Raw genomic sequence first — 20,969 nt, 5'->3', positions numbered from 1 at the left:
CGTCTGAGACCTTTGCCCCTTGTACATTCGTTCCCCCTCAGAGCCCAGGAGGCTCTGAAGACGGGCCACTTTGTCAGCGTGCTCCAGGTCCTGATGCAGCTGCAGCGGGTGTGTAACCACCCAGACCTGGTGGCCCCCAGGGAGACGGGCAGCTCCTATGTCTGCTCCCCTCTGCAGTACAACACCCCGTCACTGCTGCTAGGAGCCCTGCAGAATGACCCCTGGAAGGTAATGTGAACCTCACAGATAGGGCTGTCACAATTATTACATAATCGTCTAATCGTGATTATTTGACATTATCGCAATTATTTTGTCATAATCGTCATAATCGTGAATGTTGAAAAATGTCCGAAATAGTGGAAATAGCAGATCGCGTTGTGAGCTTGTAGATCGGCTATTTCCACTATCAAAGTTATTTTTTAAGTAGTAAGTTGTCAAATATGTCAGTAATTTCTTTGTATGTTTAGGTTATGTGTCATATCTACCATGTACAACTTCAAAGCCTAAAAGCCAAACAGAAATGTAATTATCAACGACAAAAACACAATTAAATCGTTAATCGTCAATTATTTGAGTGACAATTAATCGTCATGTAAAATGTCATATCGTGACAGCCCTACTCACAGATATGCAGATCCTTCTCGAAAAAATTAGAATATTGTGTGAAAAAGCATTCCAGATGCCATATAGCACCCCAAATCATAACTGACTTCGGAAACTTCCCACTGTTTTCAAACTGTTTTCAAACAACTCTTGACTTCAGAAGGTTGACGTTTCGCTATTATAAATCCTTGTTTTGAGTGGTTTAGTTTAATAGTGTAATATTTTGAAATGTGGACTTTTGAAATTCATGAGATGTATGCCATAAAAAAAAATCTAAATTTTAACAAAAAAAAGGGTTGGAATAATTCACTGAATGTCCAATGTATCTAGAATATATGAAAGTTTCAAGAAATATATGACAGTTTCAAGAAAATGTACTTTTACACAATATTCTAATTTTTCGAGAAGGATCTGTACGGTACAAAACCTCACGTACTGTATGTAGCATGGGGAGGACATGCATGTGAATAAATCAGGGGTCTTCAACGTTTTCAGGCCAAGGACCCCTTTGTTGTGAGAGAGATGAAGCAGGGACCCCCACAACCTTTTTAGAGATTCCATAGTTTCAGCACAATTATCAGTGTATTTTGCATTCATGTCAATTTATGTTTTCAGATATTTAACAACTTGAACCGCCACTTGAACCTTTCACCGCCCAAAATAGACGATCTACAAGCTCAAAACGCCTCGCAGCGCGAGGCGTTGTGAGCTTTTAGATCAGCTATTTTTGTCTAACGTTCTCAGAATATGGACACTAGGGTTCAAGTGGTTAACACGTTGCAAGCCGCGGCAGAACCCTCTGAACAGAGGTAGCGCCGAAGAAATAAGCCATTTATTTACAAACATGTTTTAAAAAAACAAAGCCCACATGATAACAACACGTAATGGAGTGCTCGATACAGCGTACATATTCATCCTGCAGAGGTCGGCGATCTTACTTTGGCGAGGCGGAGGGGAGATCAATTCCATTCGTTTACGTGCGGCGAAGCAGGGAAAGGAGCGATAGAGAAGCGGCGCCCGAACGTGATTGAAACCGCGATCCACGAACAGAGACAAAGAGTAGCCATCTTGTGTGTCCTTCTTGTCGACTTTCAACACTGGGGAGAGTTCATGGCCACTCCTGGCCAGCCATCCATCCAGAATGTGAGTCAACGGCGTGGCCTGCTGGATATTACGAGTATCACACCCAGCACCAGAAAATGACTGTGAGAGCATATTAACCGTTTCAGATAGCTCCAAAAAGACACAGAGAAGAATTTCCGATGTTTTTTTTTTTTATTATTATCATTTATATCAAAAGTCCGGGAATAGACGTGTGGCTGATGGGACCCAGTAGGAAGTCCGAGGGAGTACGACCAGGCTTAGAAGGTGTTAATATAAAAAAAAGAAGAAAAAAGGTTTCTATCACTCAAAGATTTGGAGGACCCCCTGTAGTAACTCTGAGGACCCCTTGTTGAAGACCATTGGAATAAATGGTGTGTGTTGTCTTTTCATTCTCTGGATTTATAATTAAAAGATCCTTGCATACATTTTCTTTATCCTTTATCATTGATTCTTTAGGCTTAATAGTAGTAGTAATATGAGCTCTCTGTCGTCAGAGTTGTTATTGTTATGTATTCATGTTGCTGTCTCATAGCACATCCCTGAGCTCCAGTCTCCACCATCTCTTTTCCAGACTGCGGACCTGTCCATATTTGACCTGATCAGCAACGAGAACAGGTTGACGCGATATCACACCGAGGAGGCTCTGCCCAAGCTGAAGGTCACCAAGCAGCTCATAGAGGAGATCCACGGAGCTCCGGATCCACCGCCTCGGCCTAAGCCATGCAAGATAAAACCCATGAGGTCAGGAGGATTAGGTTCTAAACCTTTTGTAACCGCCGACTGCTAACGCTACTGCTAGTCAGTAGGGATGGGATCATATGAAAATGTCACGATTATTGTGACAAAAGAAATTGCGATTTGCGATATTAGACTGTATCAAGTACGTACATTTTAAGTACCGAAGGTTTAAGTGGTACCGGATATGCAGCTCGGCAAATAAAAGGTGAATTGATCCCAGAGCATGACGGAGGACGATATCACGATACATGAAATCTCCACGATACGATTATCTTGAGTGTTTTTTTTATCACGATAAACGATAATATCGCGTATCGTCCCATCCCTACAAGTCAGTTTGTATCAAGGACGCTTGCAGTGTGTCATACTGTACCTCTGACTGACACTAGGCCTGTCGCAATTATTTGAGGGACAATTACGTGACGTAAGATGTCATAATCGTGACAGCCCTATCTGACACTAGGGATGGGAACACATGAAAATGTCATATCACGATTATTGTGACCAAAGAAATCGCGATTTACGATGTTATCGCGATAATCAAAATATCCCAAACATCCATTATCATCCTGGTGGCGGAACATTTGCCCCAAAAAATAGCAGATCTACAAGTATTGTAGATCGTCTATTTTCTGGCAAAGACATTTGATGGAGGGGGAAAAAAGACTGTATCAAGTACGTATATTATAACAGGGTTCCCACGGTCATGAAATTCCTGGAAATATTTTGAAATTAGAAGAATTTTTTTTTCCAGTACTGGAAAAGTTTTGGAATTGATCGAGGGTCCTGAAAGGTCCTGGAAAAAATAGCTATGCATTGTCTTTGGTTATTTTGTTAATACCTCTGAGATGACAAATTCAACATTGGCCAAATTGTCAAATATTAGAGTCAGAAATTGTGAAAATAGCAGATCTACATGCTCACAACGCCTCGCAACGCGAGGCGTTGTGAGCATGTAGATAGGCTATTTTCACAATAAAACCGTGTTATACAAAGTTCTACTCTTAGTGCTCGTCAGGGTTCCAATATGATTATTTCGGGGGTTGTGAACCACTGGCATACACTACCTGTCTTTGGGCATTGCGCATAGGAGTAAACGACTCGTTATTGAGCTGAATTATTGTTATATAGTCCTGGAAATCGGGTTAAATATTATGGAAAAGTTTTGGGAAAAGTTTGGGAAATAAATTGGTAAACCCTGTTATAAGTACCTTTTACCAATTAGATATGCAGCTCGGCAAATAAAAGGTAAATTGATCCCAGTGCATGACGGAGGACGATATCACGATAAATGAAATCTCCACGATACGATTATCGTGAGTGTATAATATCGCTTATTGTCCCATCCCTAACTTGACACATACATGGTGTGTGTTTTCCTCCCAGGTTATTCCAGCCGGTGCAGTACGGCACAAAGCCAGAGGGCCGCCTGGTCACAATCACTGGCACCGCGGGCCAACGTCCTGCCACCACCTCCAACAGCGCTTCCACCACCATCAGTGCTGCTACGGCTGCTGTTGCTGCTTCCGCTGTCACCACCACCCAGCCGGCCCAGTCCAGGGGGAAGTCCCCCGTCACCACCACTACCACTACAACCAGTTCCCAGGGTAAGACTCCACGCCACCGTAGCCAATTACACACAGATAAACAGCTAGGGCTGTCACAATTATTACATAATCGTCTAATCGTGATTATTTGACATTATCGCAATTATTTTGTCATAATCGTCATAATCGTGAATGTTGAAAAATGTCCGAAATAGTGGAAATAGCAGATCTACAAGCTCACAACGCGTCGCATTGCGACGCGTTGTGAGCTTGTAGATCGGCTATTTCCACTATCAATGTTATTTTTTAAGTAGTAAGTTGTCAAATATGTCAGTAATTTCTTCGTGTATTTAGGTTTTGTGTCATATCTGCCATGTGCAACTTCAAAGCCTAAAAGCCGAACAGAAATGTAATTGTCAATGACAAAAACACAATTAAATCGTTAATCGCCAATTATTTGAGTGACAATTAATCGTCATGTAAAATGTCATATCTTGACAGCCCTAGATACACAGCACTTCTTTGTATGGAAGACTGTAAGATGGCAATTCATTAATGATTTAATTTAAGTATGATGATTGGAATAAGTAAAAAAAAAAAAAAGGGGCATAATGGTGATTTTGAATTTTGACAATTAATCAGCTATTGATTATTTGTTAAGAATTTACTTGATTAAATCAGGGTTCCCACGGTCATGAAATTCCTGGAAATATTTTGAAATTAGAAAAATATTTTTCCAGTACTGGAAAAGTTTTGGAATTGATCAAGGGTCCTGGAAGGTCCTGGAAAAAATAGCTATGCATTGTCTTTGGTTATTGATTTTGTTAATACCTCTGAAATGACAAATTTAACATTGGCCAAATTGTGAAAATAGAAGATCTACGTGCTCACAACGCCTCACGTTGCGAGGCGTTGTGAGCATGTAGATCAGCTATTTTCACAAGAAAACCCTGTTATACAAAATTCATCTACTCTGATTATTTCGGGGGTCACAGCCTGAAAAGGTTGAGAACCGCTGGCATACACTACTGTCTTTGAGCATTGCACATAGGAGTAAGCGACTCATTATTGAGCTGAATTATTGTTATATAGTGCTGGAAATTGGGTTCAATATTCTGGAAAAGTTTAGGAAATTAATTGGTAAAAATACGTGGGAACCCTGTTAAATTCCATTCTGGACGGAAACATTTTTTTTTTATAGTACATCTACGGTATGCAACATTTGTTTGTAATATTTGAATATTATTCGAAGTTTTTCAGAAAACTTGGTCAGGCTTTAGAAGGCCTTTAGAATCGGCCTCAGGCCTAAATGGGTTAAATTACATTCCTACAAAAATGAACTTGAACTTGACATTACAATCTTGGCACAAACGCTGATTGTTATGGGTTTCATAGAGCATATCCTTTAACCTGACCGATAACCGATTTGAGAGAGGGGACAGTCACCAATAACCGATATGCAACGTGCATAATGAAAACAGGCATTTTGCCCCAATAATTTTGGGGCAAAATCTTTGCACAATCCACACAGAAAAATGTCTGTTTTCATTATTATTTTTCATATTATGATTATGCAAAGGTACAGTGACAGTAGTAGGCTACTACAGACAGCTGCTTTCTTAAACCAATGTCTTTATTAAAGACTTTATTTACTATAGATTAACTTAACGACCACAACGAAAGGTTTACCAGAATGTTTATGGTGCTCGGCTGTGAAATCCACACGGTTTTTGTGTTTTTTAGTTTTTTTAATGCTTGAAATGTTCACAGTGTATAACGTTTTGCTTCATGACTGTATTGTGCCGAGAGTGAATTTGAATGCACATAATTTACTGCCATCATGCATATGTTTTTCACTGTTTTTCCATATTGTCATTAACATGCATTTCTTAACATGGGTTCCCTGGATGTTTTCAATGACATCATGTACAATCCTAAACACGAAGGTTTAAACATCACGATAGGCTATATTTTGACAGAGCACAGTTTATACACCACACAGATGCACAATTAAGTAATTGTACTGTGATTCATTATTAGATTTTGTTTTATGTTTTGTGCCAACATCAAGCAAGTCTTCTCCTTTAGACTCGCCACCCACCACTACTGGACGAATCTAGGGGAGACGGAAACACTGACATAGTGCCGAGTGATTGACCTGAATATTTTAGTCCAGGGGTTTTCAAAGTGGGTGACGGGGCATCCTGGGGTGCCGTGACGGCAGTCCAGGGGTGCCGCGAGATAATTTGATAATATTTGGAATTTATTTGGACCAACATGTCTATTATCTCAACGTTTTCCTCGCAACATAATCACTAAAATGTCGTCGCTGTCGGGCAGAAACCTCGTATCGCCAAGTTTCAAATGTGTACGTCTTTTGGTAAAGCAAAGCCCTGCTTCATCATACAAGACTGTCGCACAAAACTAGTGAAAACAGCCAATCTACAAGTGTGTGGTTGTAGATCGTCTGTTTTCAGTTGTTTGGTACATTTTATAGATGATAAATACAAAACGAATGGTTTTGGACATACAAGGTTTCCACCCGACAACGACGATACGCTATAAATATAAGGTGCTGGGAGTGGAAATTATAATGTAGCGGTGCCTCGGAATAATGGGGTATTTATGGGGGTGCCCTGAGACCAAGTTTGGGAAAACCCCTGTTCTAGTCAGCCTTAACAGACAGCCCCCTTGCCAAATCCCCTTGTACTTCACAGCAGTCGGAACAGCTTCTCAGAGAGCCCAGGCTACTGTCACCAGCAGCAGCAACAACAACAACAACCATCACGCCTCCTCTGGGAGCGGCGGCCTCGGGCAGCATGCGTTGGGGACTTCTTCCCCTCTGGCTCTGGGCCAGGCCTTGGCTGGGGCAGTAGTGGGCTCAATCAGCCAGCCTGGCATAGCACAGGTCACCAGGCCGGCCCTAGCCCCCGGCCATGCCGTCCAGCCCAGCTTACTGTCCCAGAGGCTGGTTCTTACATCCCAGGCCCAGGCACGGTTGCCTAGTAAGTGGCCTCCTCCCCTGACCTGACCTCCCTTTCCCTTTCCCCCTGCACCCCCCTACCTTCTCAGTGTTTTCACCCTCCACCTCTGGCACAGCAGAGTATACTGCTCTGAAACGAGGCCTCTCTCTCTGGGACACTGCTGATGTGTGTTTCAGTCTTACAGGCTGGTCCAGGTTTATTAGCATGTCCCAAACTTGGCAATACATGTTACAGCAGATGACGAGACTCTAAAAACACAGTAAACATACACAAAACAAGAACATAGACATAGTCACAGTATCCAGTAATAAAAAGCACAAGTATAAGTGTACCAACAACCAATCCTCCCCACCTCCATAACTGGACAGCAGGCTATGCCTCCTCCTGCTTCCATTATTGATGTGTTTTAAAGAAATGTGCAATGATGTTTATACTTTCATAAGGTGTAAAAGTCTTGATTGTTCCTCAACCAATACATGAAGTAGCTAGCAAATAACTTGAAGTTGGAAGTTGATATGGCCACTTTCTATTTCAACATCTTATACAGTATGTACAGTTTACAGTTTAGGCATTTAGCAGACGCTTGTAATCCAAAGCGACTATGCGACAAAGCGACTATGTACTTTATGTATGTACTGTACACGTAGCAGTAGAGCAATCACACCGGTGCCGTGGTAGTTTTGATGTTTCAGTTATTTGCTGCCATAACATAATACTACATGAATAATCATAGTCATCAAAAAGAGTGGCTCTATGAAATCTGTAGCCATGTCAGCAGCCTCTCCGTTGCCTCGGCCCTCCTCAGTTTCTCTCTTCAAGCCTGCATGTCCACAAAGGAAAAGCCTGCTTACACCACACACCTACCGCTTCATACTTTAACCCCTGTTACATCCCTTTCCCGTTTACTTTAAATATTCCCCCCAACCCCGACCCATCCAGTTTACTAATATTCTTTTGTCTCTTTGCATCAGCCAGGCTGAAGGAAGAAATCCCAATGCTTTGGCTCTCATATTTCTTGATGTTTATGGTTTCACGAGGGCAAGCTGCAAAGCATGAACTACTGTGTCCACCAGACCACTCCCTGCCTCAGATGTAGGGCTGTCACGATATGACATTTTACATGACGATTAATTGTCACTCAAATAATTGGCGATTAACGATTTAATTGTGTATTTGTCGTTGATAATTACATTTCTGTTTGGCTTTTAGGCTTTGAAGTTGCATATGGCAGATATGACACATAACCTAAATAAACCAAAAAAATACTGGCATATTTGACAACTTTATACTTAAAAAAGAACATTGATAGTGGAAATAGCCGATCTACAAGCTCAACGCGTCGCGATGCGACGCGTTGTGAGCTTGTAGATCTGCTATTTCCACTATTTTTGACTGGAAACGATTATGACGATAATGAAAAATAATCACGATTATGTCAAATAATCACGATTAGACGATTATGTAATAATTGTGACAGCCCTACTCAGATGTGAACAGAGAAAGCGTTTTCAATAACACGCCATATGGGAAATAAATCAAAAGGAAAAATAATTGTTGGTTGCTCTAAATATTGCGCTCTCACAATTTGAAGATGCATCATTGTTTCTATCTACCTGTGGTTAGTGTGTTGCTGCTGGAAAGGGCCGCTGAGCACAACTCACTCCTTTTAACTGAATGTGTTTGTTTCAGGCACTCTGTCCCACCTGAGGATTTATTTTATTGAATGTCACGTTCCAGGCATTTTAGCTGAAGCTCATATCCTGAGTTACTTAATGGGTGAGCGGGAGGGCTGTTCGGTGTCTCGCTCAAGGACACGTGGCTATTTGACGGACCTTTTTCATTGCAGGGGTCGATCCCATGACCCCCGTGGCTACGGGACATTCTCTCCCAAAAGCCACCGCTTGCCATCTCATTTCGAGGAGCTGCTATGGTTCTGCTGGTGGAGGAGGGCAGCTGTGCTCGCTCCACTGATTTAACCCACCCTTGGTTGTGCATGTCTTCTCCCTTTAGTTTTTCACCCTATGACTAATATACTGTGTATATATATGAGTGTTCTATAAGCCCTGTGTGTGGATTTATTTGAATATCAAAGTCAATATTCGACGCTGTTCACCGAAGTTGAATATTCGCTTTTTTTTTTTATTGTTTTCTCTTTGAAAAATTAGAAGTTTAGAAGTTTAGAGTTACAAGTTTAGAAAGCTTGGCGAGATAGGAAGTCATAAGAATGAGTTGTCAATGTCCCTGGTTGATGAATTTGTTAATGCTCTATACCAGGGGTTCTCAAACCTTTTTAGGCCATGACCCGAAAAAATAAACATATTTGAACTGGGGACCCCCACCCTGACAAGCACTTGGAATTGTAGGTATTACATTTAATGTGACTCGGTTCCGCAGATAATTATTGTGAAAATAGCCGATCTACATGCTCACAACGCCTCGCAACGCGAGGCGTTGTGAGCATGTAGATCGGCTATTTTCACAATGTTCACCTCTTGCTTACTTAATATTTAACAGTTTGGCCAGTCTTGTCGAATATTCGACTATTCGAATACTTTGAGGTCGAATAATTCGAATACTAAAAATGACTATTCGTGAATGCCCTAGTGTGGATCATTGTTCGTTTGTGTTTAACGAGGCGTGTGTGTGTGTGTGTCCACTGTGTCTGTGTGTGTGTGTGTGTGTGTGTGCCCTTGCGTTCTGTTGAAGGTGGAGATGTTGTGAAGATCGCCCAGCTGGCCAACATAGCGGGCAGTCAGAACCGGATCTCCCAGCCAGAGACCCCCGTCACCCTTCAGTTCCAGGGCAACAAGTTCACGTTGTCCCCCAGCCAGCTGCGACAGCTCACGACAGGGCAGCCATTGCAGCTCCAAGGTACTCTCGGTAATGTACACCCCCGCAGTCATACTCTTCTCAGCTGTCTTCTCATTTCCATCTGACGGACGCATACTTGGTCGCATGCCACTGTCACGTGCACTGACAATGGCCGATCTACGAACCCGGGACGCGTTGTGAGCATGTTAACACTTATGTTGCAATGATTTTTTCTCTTCAATGGTCCGCGATGCCATGGTCTCCATAGACTTCCATGTAATTTATAGTGCACGGATCGTGCACGCCCATGCCTAATCATGCACCACGTGTGTAGATGCTGTTCACAGCTTTCATACAAAAAAATCCGCTTGGAAATCCGTTCAGGCATTCATGATTTATCAGCCATTATGTTTTCTTCAGATGTAAACAAACATGGCTGCCATGTTTGAAAGAATGGGTTGGTATGGGGGTTAAACATGCAATTTCGCGATCATGCCTAATACATTTCTGGAGGTCCAAAAAACATTTTTGAAAAAAAAACATTTTTTGGAAAAAAAAAAAAAAAAAAAATTCTTCAAAAACGGCCCAAACTCGGGAAACTCGGGGTTGGCACAGGGGTGGTACCAATACAAACTCGGGAAACTCGGGGTTGGCACCAGATGTGTTAATCATAATTTTTTTTATGTGCACCAGTATCACATAACTACCATGTAAATCAAGTCTCAGTAATTATCATTTAAATAAGAGCATGTTTTCTTTTTTTATTTTGTAACATACATAATTCCTGTCTCTTTGACATTGCGTTTGTTCTCATTTCCATGTACTTTCACCAAGATGACCAAATTAACTCAGTCGGTGCCATATTTAAAGTGGGACCTCTTATATTGCAGGTTCACCAACAAAGGGTTAAAAAAATAGTGTGCACGCTGGTGTACACATTCGTGCACAGATCATGCACTATGCATGTGCATGCTTTTCACAGCTTTCAAACTAAAAAATCCGCTTGGAAATCCGTTCAGGCATTCAGGAGAAGGCAGCCCTTATGTTTTCTTCAAATGTAAACAAACATGGCTGCCATGTTTGAAAGATGGGGTTGGTATGGGGGTTAAACATGCAATTTCGCGATCGCAATCATGCCTAGTACACTGTTGGAGGTCCAAATTTTTTTTTTTTCAAAAAAAGTTTTCAATTTTTTTTTTTTTTTTTTTAAAGACGTTCAGAAGACGTCTGGCAGGGAGGTCCATAGTTAAAAAGACGTTTTTATTATAGAAACATCTTTTTTGGCAGGGTATGAGAAGAGGAAAGAATCTCTCTCTTTATTATATCTTTTCTTAATTAAAGTCCATTATATCAAGGCCAATGGGAGTTTTTTAATGAATAATGACTGTGCTGTACTGGATTTCAATAGAACCTAAGACCTTTTCGGGGAGCTTGAGTCATATCTGTTGATATTAATTTCAGCTGATAGAGCATAGACCACAGATAAATCAATGATCATTCATTTATTGAATTATCTGTGATTTGCTGTGATCCATATACAACGTTTGTTTACGTTGGTTATCAGTGATTTGCTGTGACATTACTTCTGAGAAGTTCTGAGCATATTTGTCAAGTCAGCACCAGTGGCACTGCGACACAGACATAAAAAGGTAGGCGCCTCCCCCGGCTCTGCGATGTCTGTGTCGCGGGCGCCAATTTTAGGGAGGGCAGTCTTCCGCGTGCGTCACAGGGATGGGGTCAGGACCTTTCCACACTTGGGTGGCAGTGCTGTAGAAGGACAATTTACCCATGTTTGTTCTGTAGCCCATATCTTCAGCCCTAACTGTTATTTTGCCACAGTAATGGTATTATTTGTTCTTTTTAGAGGCATTAAAAGGTATTGGTGAAGAAAAAAGAGTTGAGCCGTAAGGCAAAGCTCTCTGTCTACCGAGCAATCTTCGTTCCTACTCTCACCTATGGTCATGAAGTGTGGGTCATGACCGAAAGTATAAGGTCGCGAGTGCAAGCGGCCGAAATGGGTTTCCTCAGACGGGTGGCTGGTATCTCCCTTAGAGATAGGGTGAGAAGTTCAGTCACCCGAGAGAGACTTGGAGTAGAACCGCTGCTCCTACACTTGGAAAGGAGTCAGCTTAGGTGGTTCGGGCATCTAGTACGGATGCCCCTCGAGCGCCTTCCTAGGAAGGTCCTCGATGCACGTCCCACTGGGAGGAGACCCCGTGGCAGACCAAAGACCAGATGGAAGGATTATATCTCCAAACTGGCTTGGGAACGCCTCAGTATACTCCCGGAGGGAGTGGAGGAAGTTGCTCAGGATAAGGAAATCTGGAGGTCTCAGTTGGAACTGTTACCCCCGCAACACGATTCCGGATAAGCGGTTGAAGATGGATGGATGGATGGACATTAGTATTTTAGAATTGTGCAGAAACACTGCTATGATCTATAATACTTGCGTTGTGTGGTTGTAGGAAACATCCTGCAGATCGTGTCGGCCCCCGGTCAGCAGATCCTCAGGCCTCAGGGCCCCATGGTCATGCAGACGGTGCCGCCAGCTGTCCCCGTGTCCAACGCCTCGGCTGCACTGACCCCCCCCCCACCTGCCACCTCCTCCGCCCAGCAAGGTGAGCTAACCACAGGTTTACTGATTCACGCACCGCAGCCATCGCTACGGTGTGGACGAGTGGCCTACAGAGATTCTAAATCTTTTTCGCAAGAATGCAACACTATAATGGTGGCCAACAGTTGAATCATACAGTATTCTCCATTTGCACAAAGTAGTGCCTTGCCAGATAGAGGGCGCCAGATCCCTTTGAGTCACACCCTACCACTACTTCTTGTTCATCCACCTTTTTTCAACTTTTATTACTTGTCAAAATACATTTTATTTGTCTGCCTCATCTTTTTACCATCCCAAGTAATAAAAAATGAAAATAAATCTAATGGAGAAAATGACTAGAATCAATGCTCTGTAGATGAACAGGAAGTAGTGGTAGGGTGTGACTAAAAGGGATCTGGCGCCCTCTATCTTGCAATGCACTACTTTATGCAAAAGGAGAATAATCGTAATAAGTAGGTGTAGTAACAAATATAATTGTATATATTGTGTAAATATATTGTTGTAATAATAATGTATTATTTATAATCGAGTACCCGTCAGTCGGCAATCACATTTATTGAATATCTACATTCTCTCGCTGTTGCTCTAGGTGTGACTTCCAATGCCACAGCAGCCTCTACCAAGCCTACTGTTGCAACTCCTACCGCCCCCCAGGTCCGTACATTGTTATCTAAAGCTCATCATCATTTGAAGAACCATACGTGTGTTTAGGAAAAACATGCACCACCGCTCCATCAAAGATCAACGTGCCACTTCATTTCGTTTCGTGTCTTTCACATCTCAGGAGACGTCGGAGGAGAAAACCCGGCAGATCAAGGAGCGTCTAAGCCTCCTGTTTGCGGCCAACGAGCGCCGCTGCAGCCGCAGCGTGCTGTACGGGTCAGACCTCCTCCAGGCCTGCGCCGTGAGCACAGAGCCTGGCCACACTGCCCACAGCGCTGGGGGCTGGAGGTGGGTGGGCAGGGAGAGCTGTCAGAGGGCCCAGAGGACCTTTGTGGGAACCACCTCTCACCTCCACTCGGCTCTGCTCTCTTCCGACGCGCGTCTGGAGTCGGGCAGCAACATCGTCAAGAGGTATCTGGAGACATATTACCTTTTATTACCCAATAAATAAATAAATAAATAAAGAATGTGTGTATATATAATAATAATAATAATAAAAAACTTTTCGGCTAAAAATATATATTTTTAACCATTTTGGAACCGAAATAGGAACCGTTAGGAACCGGAATCGTAAAAATCCAAACGATACCCATCCCTACCCTTATCTCAAAATATTTAGTTCCAGGGACCACCCAGAAGCAAAATTTGAGTTACAAACGTTCGCTTTGAAAACACATATATTCAAAGATTTGCACACTCTTTTCAAAAATAGCAGATCTACAAGCTCGCAGCCGCGCTGTGAGCTTGTATATCTGCTATTTTTCAAATGTTAAAGCATTCAATATGCCCAGGCTTAAATGGGTTAATTTAAATCAGCGGTGAATTATATATTATTATCCGCTCTATAATTCATCAACGGCTCAGAACAGCTGCTGTATTCAGGCTGCAATGCGTGGATTTAGTGCCGTATCCAACATGGCAGCCATGTAAACAAACACACAGCGACATTTACAACTAAACGTTGCTCTCAAGAATGTTTTTAAAAAACATTTGAGGCGAGAAATAGACAACGTAGTAACCGAAAATGGATTTTATTTGATCAGCACTTCCTTGTTTTCCAAGGCGACGTGTTGCGCTGGGGGGGGGGGACGCACTTTCAGCCGTCTGTAAAAAAGGAAATACTTGATAATTCCCCTCGGCTCCACCTCGGGGAATTATCAGCCCGTCGTGTCCATATAAGCCATAATGACTGCGCAGCAAGACGTTATCGCATACTTATGTGGCGGAGAGCAGCTTGTTACTTAACCTTTGCACAAAATTGCCCAAATAAAATTATGCTGTATTTAGCAATAACGTAGTTACTAGAGGTGTAACGATATAGTAACTGAATCAAAAAATCGATTTTAATTTGCAATTATCTACTATATCGATATGCAAAAGCATATATTGTACCGGTTTTAGTTTTTTTTTTTTTTTGTTTATTTGATCATCACATTTTACAGGTCATACATTCATATAATCAGTGTTACAGGTGATCAAAAGGAATAGGCTGAAGCTGAAAGCTTGTGAATGCCTATCCTACGTATTCATGAATTAAGACATTTATTAGTTATAAGAGTGTTCAGATTATTATTGTTTTTTGTTTGTTTTTTTTCATAAAAGAAAACAAATAAAAAAAGAGAAAAAAAAGATGGAAGAAGAAAGAAAAAAGAAGAAAAAAGTGAAAAGAATTTAAAAACAAAGAATGTATATGTAAATAAAGGACTTGATAAGAATACTCATTTCATGATGATAACAATTCAAGAAACAGAGATATGTTATACACGTTTACCGTAAACGGTGTAAAAAAAAAACACAAAAAATGGTTTGGCTTTGTATCGTATCGGTATCGTTTTACAATACAGATAATCGGTATCAAATTGTTTTCAAATGAAAAAGAGGAGTTTAATTACTTTTCCATTCCATATCGCTACTCTTGGTCTATCGATAAATGTGTGTAATCTCTGTGTTCATGTCAAGGTGCGGGTTTGTCCATATGTGTTGAAATATAATGTCAATGTATATTTACTAGATAATCACAGTGTTTACTTATTTATATCCATAATAATAGATGTTTCCCTTACAAACATGCACTATTGACACGTTTCACACAGATTTAATTCATTTGCTAAATAGTTACTATATTGATTTTAAATCATTGAATCGAATCGAATCGCCATGAATGAACCAATATCATCAATGTATCGTATCGTCATGCATGTATCGTGATGCGTATCGTATCGTTGTTAACCCATTTAGAACGGGCACACATTTTGTGTATCATTATTTTATGCTTTAACTATTAAAAAATTACAGATATACAAGCTCACAGCGCGAGTGCCGCGCTGCGAGCTTGTAGATCTGCTATTTTTGAGTGTCTTTTGAATCCTTCTAAGGTTTTTTTTTTGAAAAACCTATGTTTCTATGTCAGCAATCTGGCTCAAACAGCAATTTGAGTTACAAACGTTCGCTTTGAAACATGCACACATTTTCACGACTTTTTCCGAGTGCCGCGCTGCGAGCTTGTATATCTGCTATTTTTCACCGGTTAAAGCATACAATAATTCTTGGCCTAAATGGGTTCAATTGTATCTTTACACCCCTAGTAGTTTACCCAAGTCAAAACGTTATTCTTTCCTTGTCCATCTTCCAGGTTGTCCTGTGTGATCCCTGCAGCAGTGGCCCCTCCACCTCAGCTGTACGCAGCCAATCCCCCAGTCCCCTACAGCCTGGAGCAGAAGTCTCTCAGCCGCAGGCTCCACGAGGCCACCGCTCCGCACAACACTGATATCCGCCGTCTCGCATCCCGCCGTCTCTTCCACTGCCCTGATCTGCAGTTGATGCAGATGGACTCAGGTTAGCTTAGTAATTATGTTATATCATATTTTAACTGGGGACCCCCCCACCCTGACGAGCACTAAGAGTTGAGGCATTCCATTTTGTATAACGCGGTTCTATTGTGAAAATAGACAATCTACATGCTCACAACGCCTCGCAACGATGTAGATTGGCTATTTTCACAATTTCTGCCTCTAATATTTTACATTTTGGCCAATTAAAAAGTCCTTTAAAAAGTCCTTAAATTGTCACTTTCGATATGTGCAGATACCCGCTATACACTTCAACTTTGTGTTGGTTTGTTTGCAGTTGAGAGAGAAAACAATGTTGCACATTAAGTTAATCATCTGGAGGACTCGCCAAAATAATTTGGGGATCCCCCTGGGGGTCCCGACCCTCAGAAGCACTGCTCCATACCACATTATAGGGTGACAAGTTCACGTGACAATTCTGCCCTGAAATGCCCCACCATACCATCTGTGTTTGAATGTGGTCATATTGGCCCTCATTTATCAAGCTTACAGCAGACCGAAGAACGGGTTTGCTCTGATCTCACCTTAATAGTCAGCATTTATTATTCTCTCACCAACATTGGGCGTGTGTTATGCCCAAATCATGTCATGATTGGAGGGGTAACTTTCTAATGGAGAATTAGCTCTTTTGTTATTGGCGGGGACGCGCCTCTGACAGAGGGTTGTGTTATCCAGGGTTCCCACGGTCATAAAATTCCTGGAAATATTTTGAAATTAGAAAAATATTTTTCCAGTACTGGAAAAGTTTTGGAATTGATCAAGGGTCCTGGAAGGTCCTGGAAAAAATAACTATGCATTGTCTTTCGTTATTGATTTTGCTAATACTGAAATGACAAATTAAACATTGGCCAAATTGTCAAATATTAGAGGCAGAAATTGTGAAAATAGCAGATCTACATGCTCGTTGTGAGCATGTAGATCGTCTATTTTCACAATAAAACCGTGTTATACAAAATTCCTCAACTCTCTTCAAATATGATTATTTCGGGGGTCACGGCCTGAAAAGGTTGAGAACCACGGGCATACACTACCTGTCTTTGTGCATTGCGCATAGGAGTAAGCCGACTTGTTATTGAGCTGGATTATTGTTATATAGTCCTGGAAATCGGGTTAAATATTCTGGAAAAGTTTTGGAAAAGTTTAGGAAATTAATTGGTAAAGATGTGTGGGAACCCTGGTTATCTGAATCGGTTCAGCGCCGAAATCGTATGGGATACGAATGTTTGATAAATCACACATGAACCCTGTCGTAAGATGAGTCCTGCGCTCTGATCTAGGGCTGCACAATTAATCGTTTTTAAACCGAAATCGCGATTTGGAACCACGCAATTAGCAAAATCGCAACGGTGCAAATAATCGCAAAAGTGATTTATGTGTGATGGTGGCTCCCCTCCTCCGTCCCCTGCACACATCTCAAACTTATAGTGTGTCTTAGGGTGCATACAGTACTTTCTTCCTTGACAGTAATGAGAGGCAGACAATACCATTACTGAGATCTTTCTGAATATAAAAACGTTTTATATTGCTAATAAGCAAAATAAAAGGGAATCTTTTGAAAATATAACTGAACTGAATCAAACCATTTGCATGATTGCCAATTTGCCTAGTTATTAATAATCAGTTACACAATACATTTTCAACGGAAGCTTGACTTAAGGTAGTGAAGTGATTTTATTTGGTTAAAATAATTTATTATACAGTATCAAACTTTTAACAAAAATATCGTGAAGAAAATCGCAATCGCAATATTATTCAGAAAAATCGCAATTAGATATTTTCCCAAAATCGTGCAGCCCTACTCTGATCTGTACTGATTTCTATATTCCATTGATAGATGGCAGCCAATGACTGCATTGAGCGCATTCTGACAGCTTTCTCTCCCTTAAAGGTAAACTGGAGGCTCTGGCCATCCTGCTCCAGAAGCTGAGGTCAGAGAGCCGCCGTGTCCTCATCTTCACCCAGATGGTGAAGATGCTGGACATCCTAGAGGCTTTCCTAGACCACAGGCAGCTCACCTACATGCGCGTGGATGAAAGCCTCGACCCCGAAGAACGACAGGTAGAACCAGTAACCGATCAGATGAGCTCTAGACAAGAATGTTTACTTAAGTTTTAATGAGAATCACATTGATTGGCCAAATTAATTTAAATCAAATGACACCAATTACACACCATTCCTGACATTTCATCGATGCACAGGACAAAGGTTTGTCTTGATGCCATACTGAGACATATTGAGACAAATCCTGTACAAAGACACCAATGTGTATAAATTGCATAATGTCTAATATTTGCACAACAATAAGGGTGTCCACGCTCTCATAGACAGCCCTGCGTTTCTATTTCTCCCTTTCTAACACCAGTGCCTCCTATAATCGGTGCAGTGTTTCTGGCGTTACATGGGGACAGACTACTTTGCTCTCTTGCCTCCCTGTTGGATGCTGTTCCTTCCAGGGCTCGAGAGATGCAGACACTTGATTATTATCAACAACCTTTCTGGGTTCATGGGCTTTTATATTATTCTTGATTCTGATTCTGTACTTTTTCTGCTATGCTTTGCACCGCAACATGAACTGTCCTGTCAATTCCTGAACGCTTCTGTCTTGAATCAACTAACCACTTTCAACTTTCTGGCTCAGTAAGCAGAGTGAACTTGACCCGGTGTTGCTGGTTTGTAAGAATAATGATTGCAGTGAATGAAGGCGTCAAATTAGTCGACACACACTAGTCCTTTAGGTCTTTTTTATTCTAGCTTCAATTCACTGGACTGCCACACACTTATATTAGTACCATCAAATTAAGAAGTTACGTTTGAGCTGTTTTTAAGGCTGGGTATTGTCAAGGGGAAATGAGATGCTATAATCTCTTAAAAACACTTGGTGTTATTCAAAACCGTTTCAGATGAATTATTACAAGCTACGAGAATTCTCAGGGTGTAATGCGACCGTCGCAAACACATACTGTAGATCAGTGGTTCCCAAACATTTTAGCTTGTGACCCAAAAGAGAAATTCAAAGTTTGCCCTGGGACCCAAACTAGTGAAAACAGCAGATCTACAAGCTCACAACTCGTCGCTTCGCACCGCGTTGAGAGCTTGTAGATCGGCTATTTTCACTATTTCTCAAACATTTTATGGAATTTCTTTGGTTTTCTTTGATTTCTTCATGAAATTACTAGGAAAAATCATTGAATTTGTTTCTTAATTCATGAAATGTTTTTCTTTTTGGGGAATGTTTGTGGAAAATATTCTTTGAAATAATAATTAAAAATAAAATGTAAGAAACAAAAAAAATTAAGGAACCGATAAAAATGTGTGACCCAAAAATGTGTCCCGACCCACATTTTTGGAAACAGTGCTGAAGACAACACGAAGGCACACCGTAGCAGTGTGCATAACAGACATATCTAATACCAACTTGCTTATTGTTGACCCTTTAAACACATCGCCCTTGGACTGTGACTACATGTTTGTCTCAATATAAACATGGCTTTTTCTCCTCTTGCCTCCATTCAGGAGAACATGAAGAGGTTTAACAGGAACAGGCAGGTGTTCTGTAGCATCCTGACCAACCGATGCTGCTCTACCGTGGGAACAGTGTTTGATGCCGACACCATCATCTTCTACGACACCGACCTCAACCCCAGCATGGACGCCCGCACGCAGGAGTGGTGCGACAAGATTGGGCGCTCAAAGGATATACACATATATAGGTGACTGATTCAGTCTTGAATTTCCCCCCAGGGATCAATACAACCCATTCATAACGGGTACACATTATTGTGTATCATTATTTTATGCCTTAACTACTGAAAAATAGCAAATATACAAGCTCACAGCGCGGCACCGAGTGCCGCGCTGCGAGCTTGTAGATCTGCTATTTTTGAAAAAATCGTGAAAATTTGAATTTTGACCGGATTCTATAAGTGTCTTTTGAATCCTTCTAAGGTTTTTTGAAAAAAAACCTATGTTTTTATGTCAGCAATCTGGCCAGCCATCGTCAAAGAAAAGGTCCTTTTCACTTAACTGGAGCTCAGTTAGTCTGTTCTTCAGAGACTACCATGTCAGTGGTTCTCAAACTTTTTCATGTGAAGGACCCCCAAAATGATATGTATTTGGCCACGGACCCGCATCTCAAAATATTTAGTTCCAGGGACCACCCAGAAGCAAAATTTGAGTTACAAACGCTAACTCAAATACAATTCGCTTTGAAAATGCATATATTCAAAGATTTGCACAGATTTTCACTACTTTTTTCCAAAAATAGCAGATCTACAAGCTTGCAATCTGCTATTTTTCACTGGTTAAAGCATTCAATAATTCTAGGCCTAAATGGGTTAATGACATGATCCAGCATTCTGCTTTTTTGTATTCACATCCTTTTATTATGGAACAAATATGCCTTTATATATACCTATACATATATCAATTACATTATCACAAACGTTGGAGGAACCCAATGGTGCATTTGTAAGGTAACAATGAATACTGTGTGTCCCATCCAGGCTGGAAAGTGGTCATTCCATTGAAGAGAAGCTGTTGAAAAATGGCACAAAGGACCTGATCAGGGAGGTGGCTGCCCAGGGAACAGACTACACCCTGGCTTTCCTCACACAGGTAGCATAAGCTCACAGTAGCACTGTCCCCGCATGGTCACCAAAGAGCATTGATCCCTTCAATGTACAAAATCCACGATTATTAATATTTGACTGTGAAAATGTAACGTGTACATATTGATCCAAATGTATAATTTAATGCACATAGTATACCTTGCTTTGCACTGTGTCAGCACAGTGGTTCTCAACCTTTTAAGGCCGCGACCCCCAAAATAGTCATATTTTAACTGGGACCCTCCCCCCCCCCCCCCCCCACACACACTGACTAGCACTAAGAGTTGAGACATTACATTTTGTATAACACGGTTCTATTGTGAAAATAGCAGATCTACATGCTCACAACTATTCCAAAGCCCCCCCCTTAGGCCCTCGGCTAAAACATTTTGGATGGGTAGATCATGTTGAGCTAGTCATTTTAAAAGTAGATCGCATGTCAAAGAAGT

General features: G+C 41.4%; 1 protein-coding gene across 13 annotated transcripts in view; it reads left to right on the top strand.

The window, feature by feature from the left end:
* Positions 1–20,969, top strand: part of ep400 (E1A binding protein p400) — a gene marked incomplete at its 3' end in the record, with an annotated part of 86,436 nt that overhangs the window by 20,819 nt on the left and 44,648 nt on the right. For 6 of the 13 annotated variants that reach the window (XM_080739405.1, XM_080739401.1, XM_080739404.1 and 3 more), the window contains exons 20-31: positions 42–228; positions 2,279–2,448; positions 3,832–4,052; positions 6,710–6,997; positions 9,683–9,856; positions 12,253–12,405; positions 12,991–13,055; positions 13,186–13,475; positions 15,697–15,899; positions 17,802–17,971; positions 19,427–19,623; positions 20,416–20,527. In XM_080739405.1, the coding sequence (XP_080595531.1) occupies positions 42–228; positions 2,279–2,448; positions 3,832–4,052; positions 6,710–6,997; positions 9,683–9,856; positions 12,253–12,405; positions 12,991–13,055; positions 13,186–13,475; positions 15,697–15,899; positions 17,802–17,971; positions 19,427–19,623; positions 20,416–20,527 (2,230 nt within the window). The remainder of the gene's footprint in view (positions 1–41; positions 229–2,278; positions 2,449–3,831; positions 4,053–6,709; positions 6,998–9,682; positions 9,857–12,252; positions 12,406–12,990; positions 13,056–13,185; positions 13,476–15,696; positions 15,900–17,801; positions 17,972–19,426; positions 19,624–20,415; positions 20,528–20,969) is intronic. The other 7 variants (XM_080739396.1, XM_080739399.1, XM_080739402.1 and 4 more) reach the window with 3 other exon arrangements.

Source organism: Nannobrachium achirus (genome assembly GCF_963921795.1).
Source record: "Nannobrachium achirus genome assembly, chromosome: 12".
Classification (NCBI taxonomy): Eukaryota; Metazoa; Chordata; class Actinopteri; order Myctophiformes; family Myctophidae; genus Nannobrachium; species Nannobrachium achirus.
The sequence above is the reverse complement of the archived record's forward strand: the minus strand, read 5'-3'. Positions and strand labels throughout refer to the sequence as shown.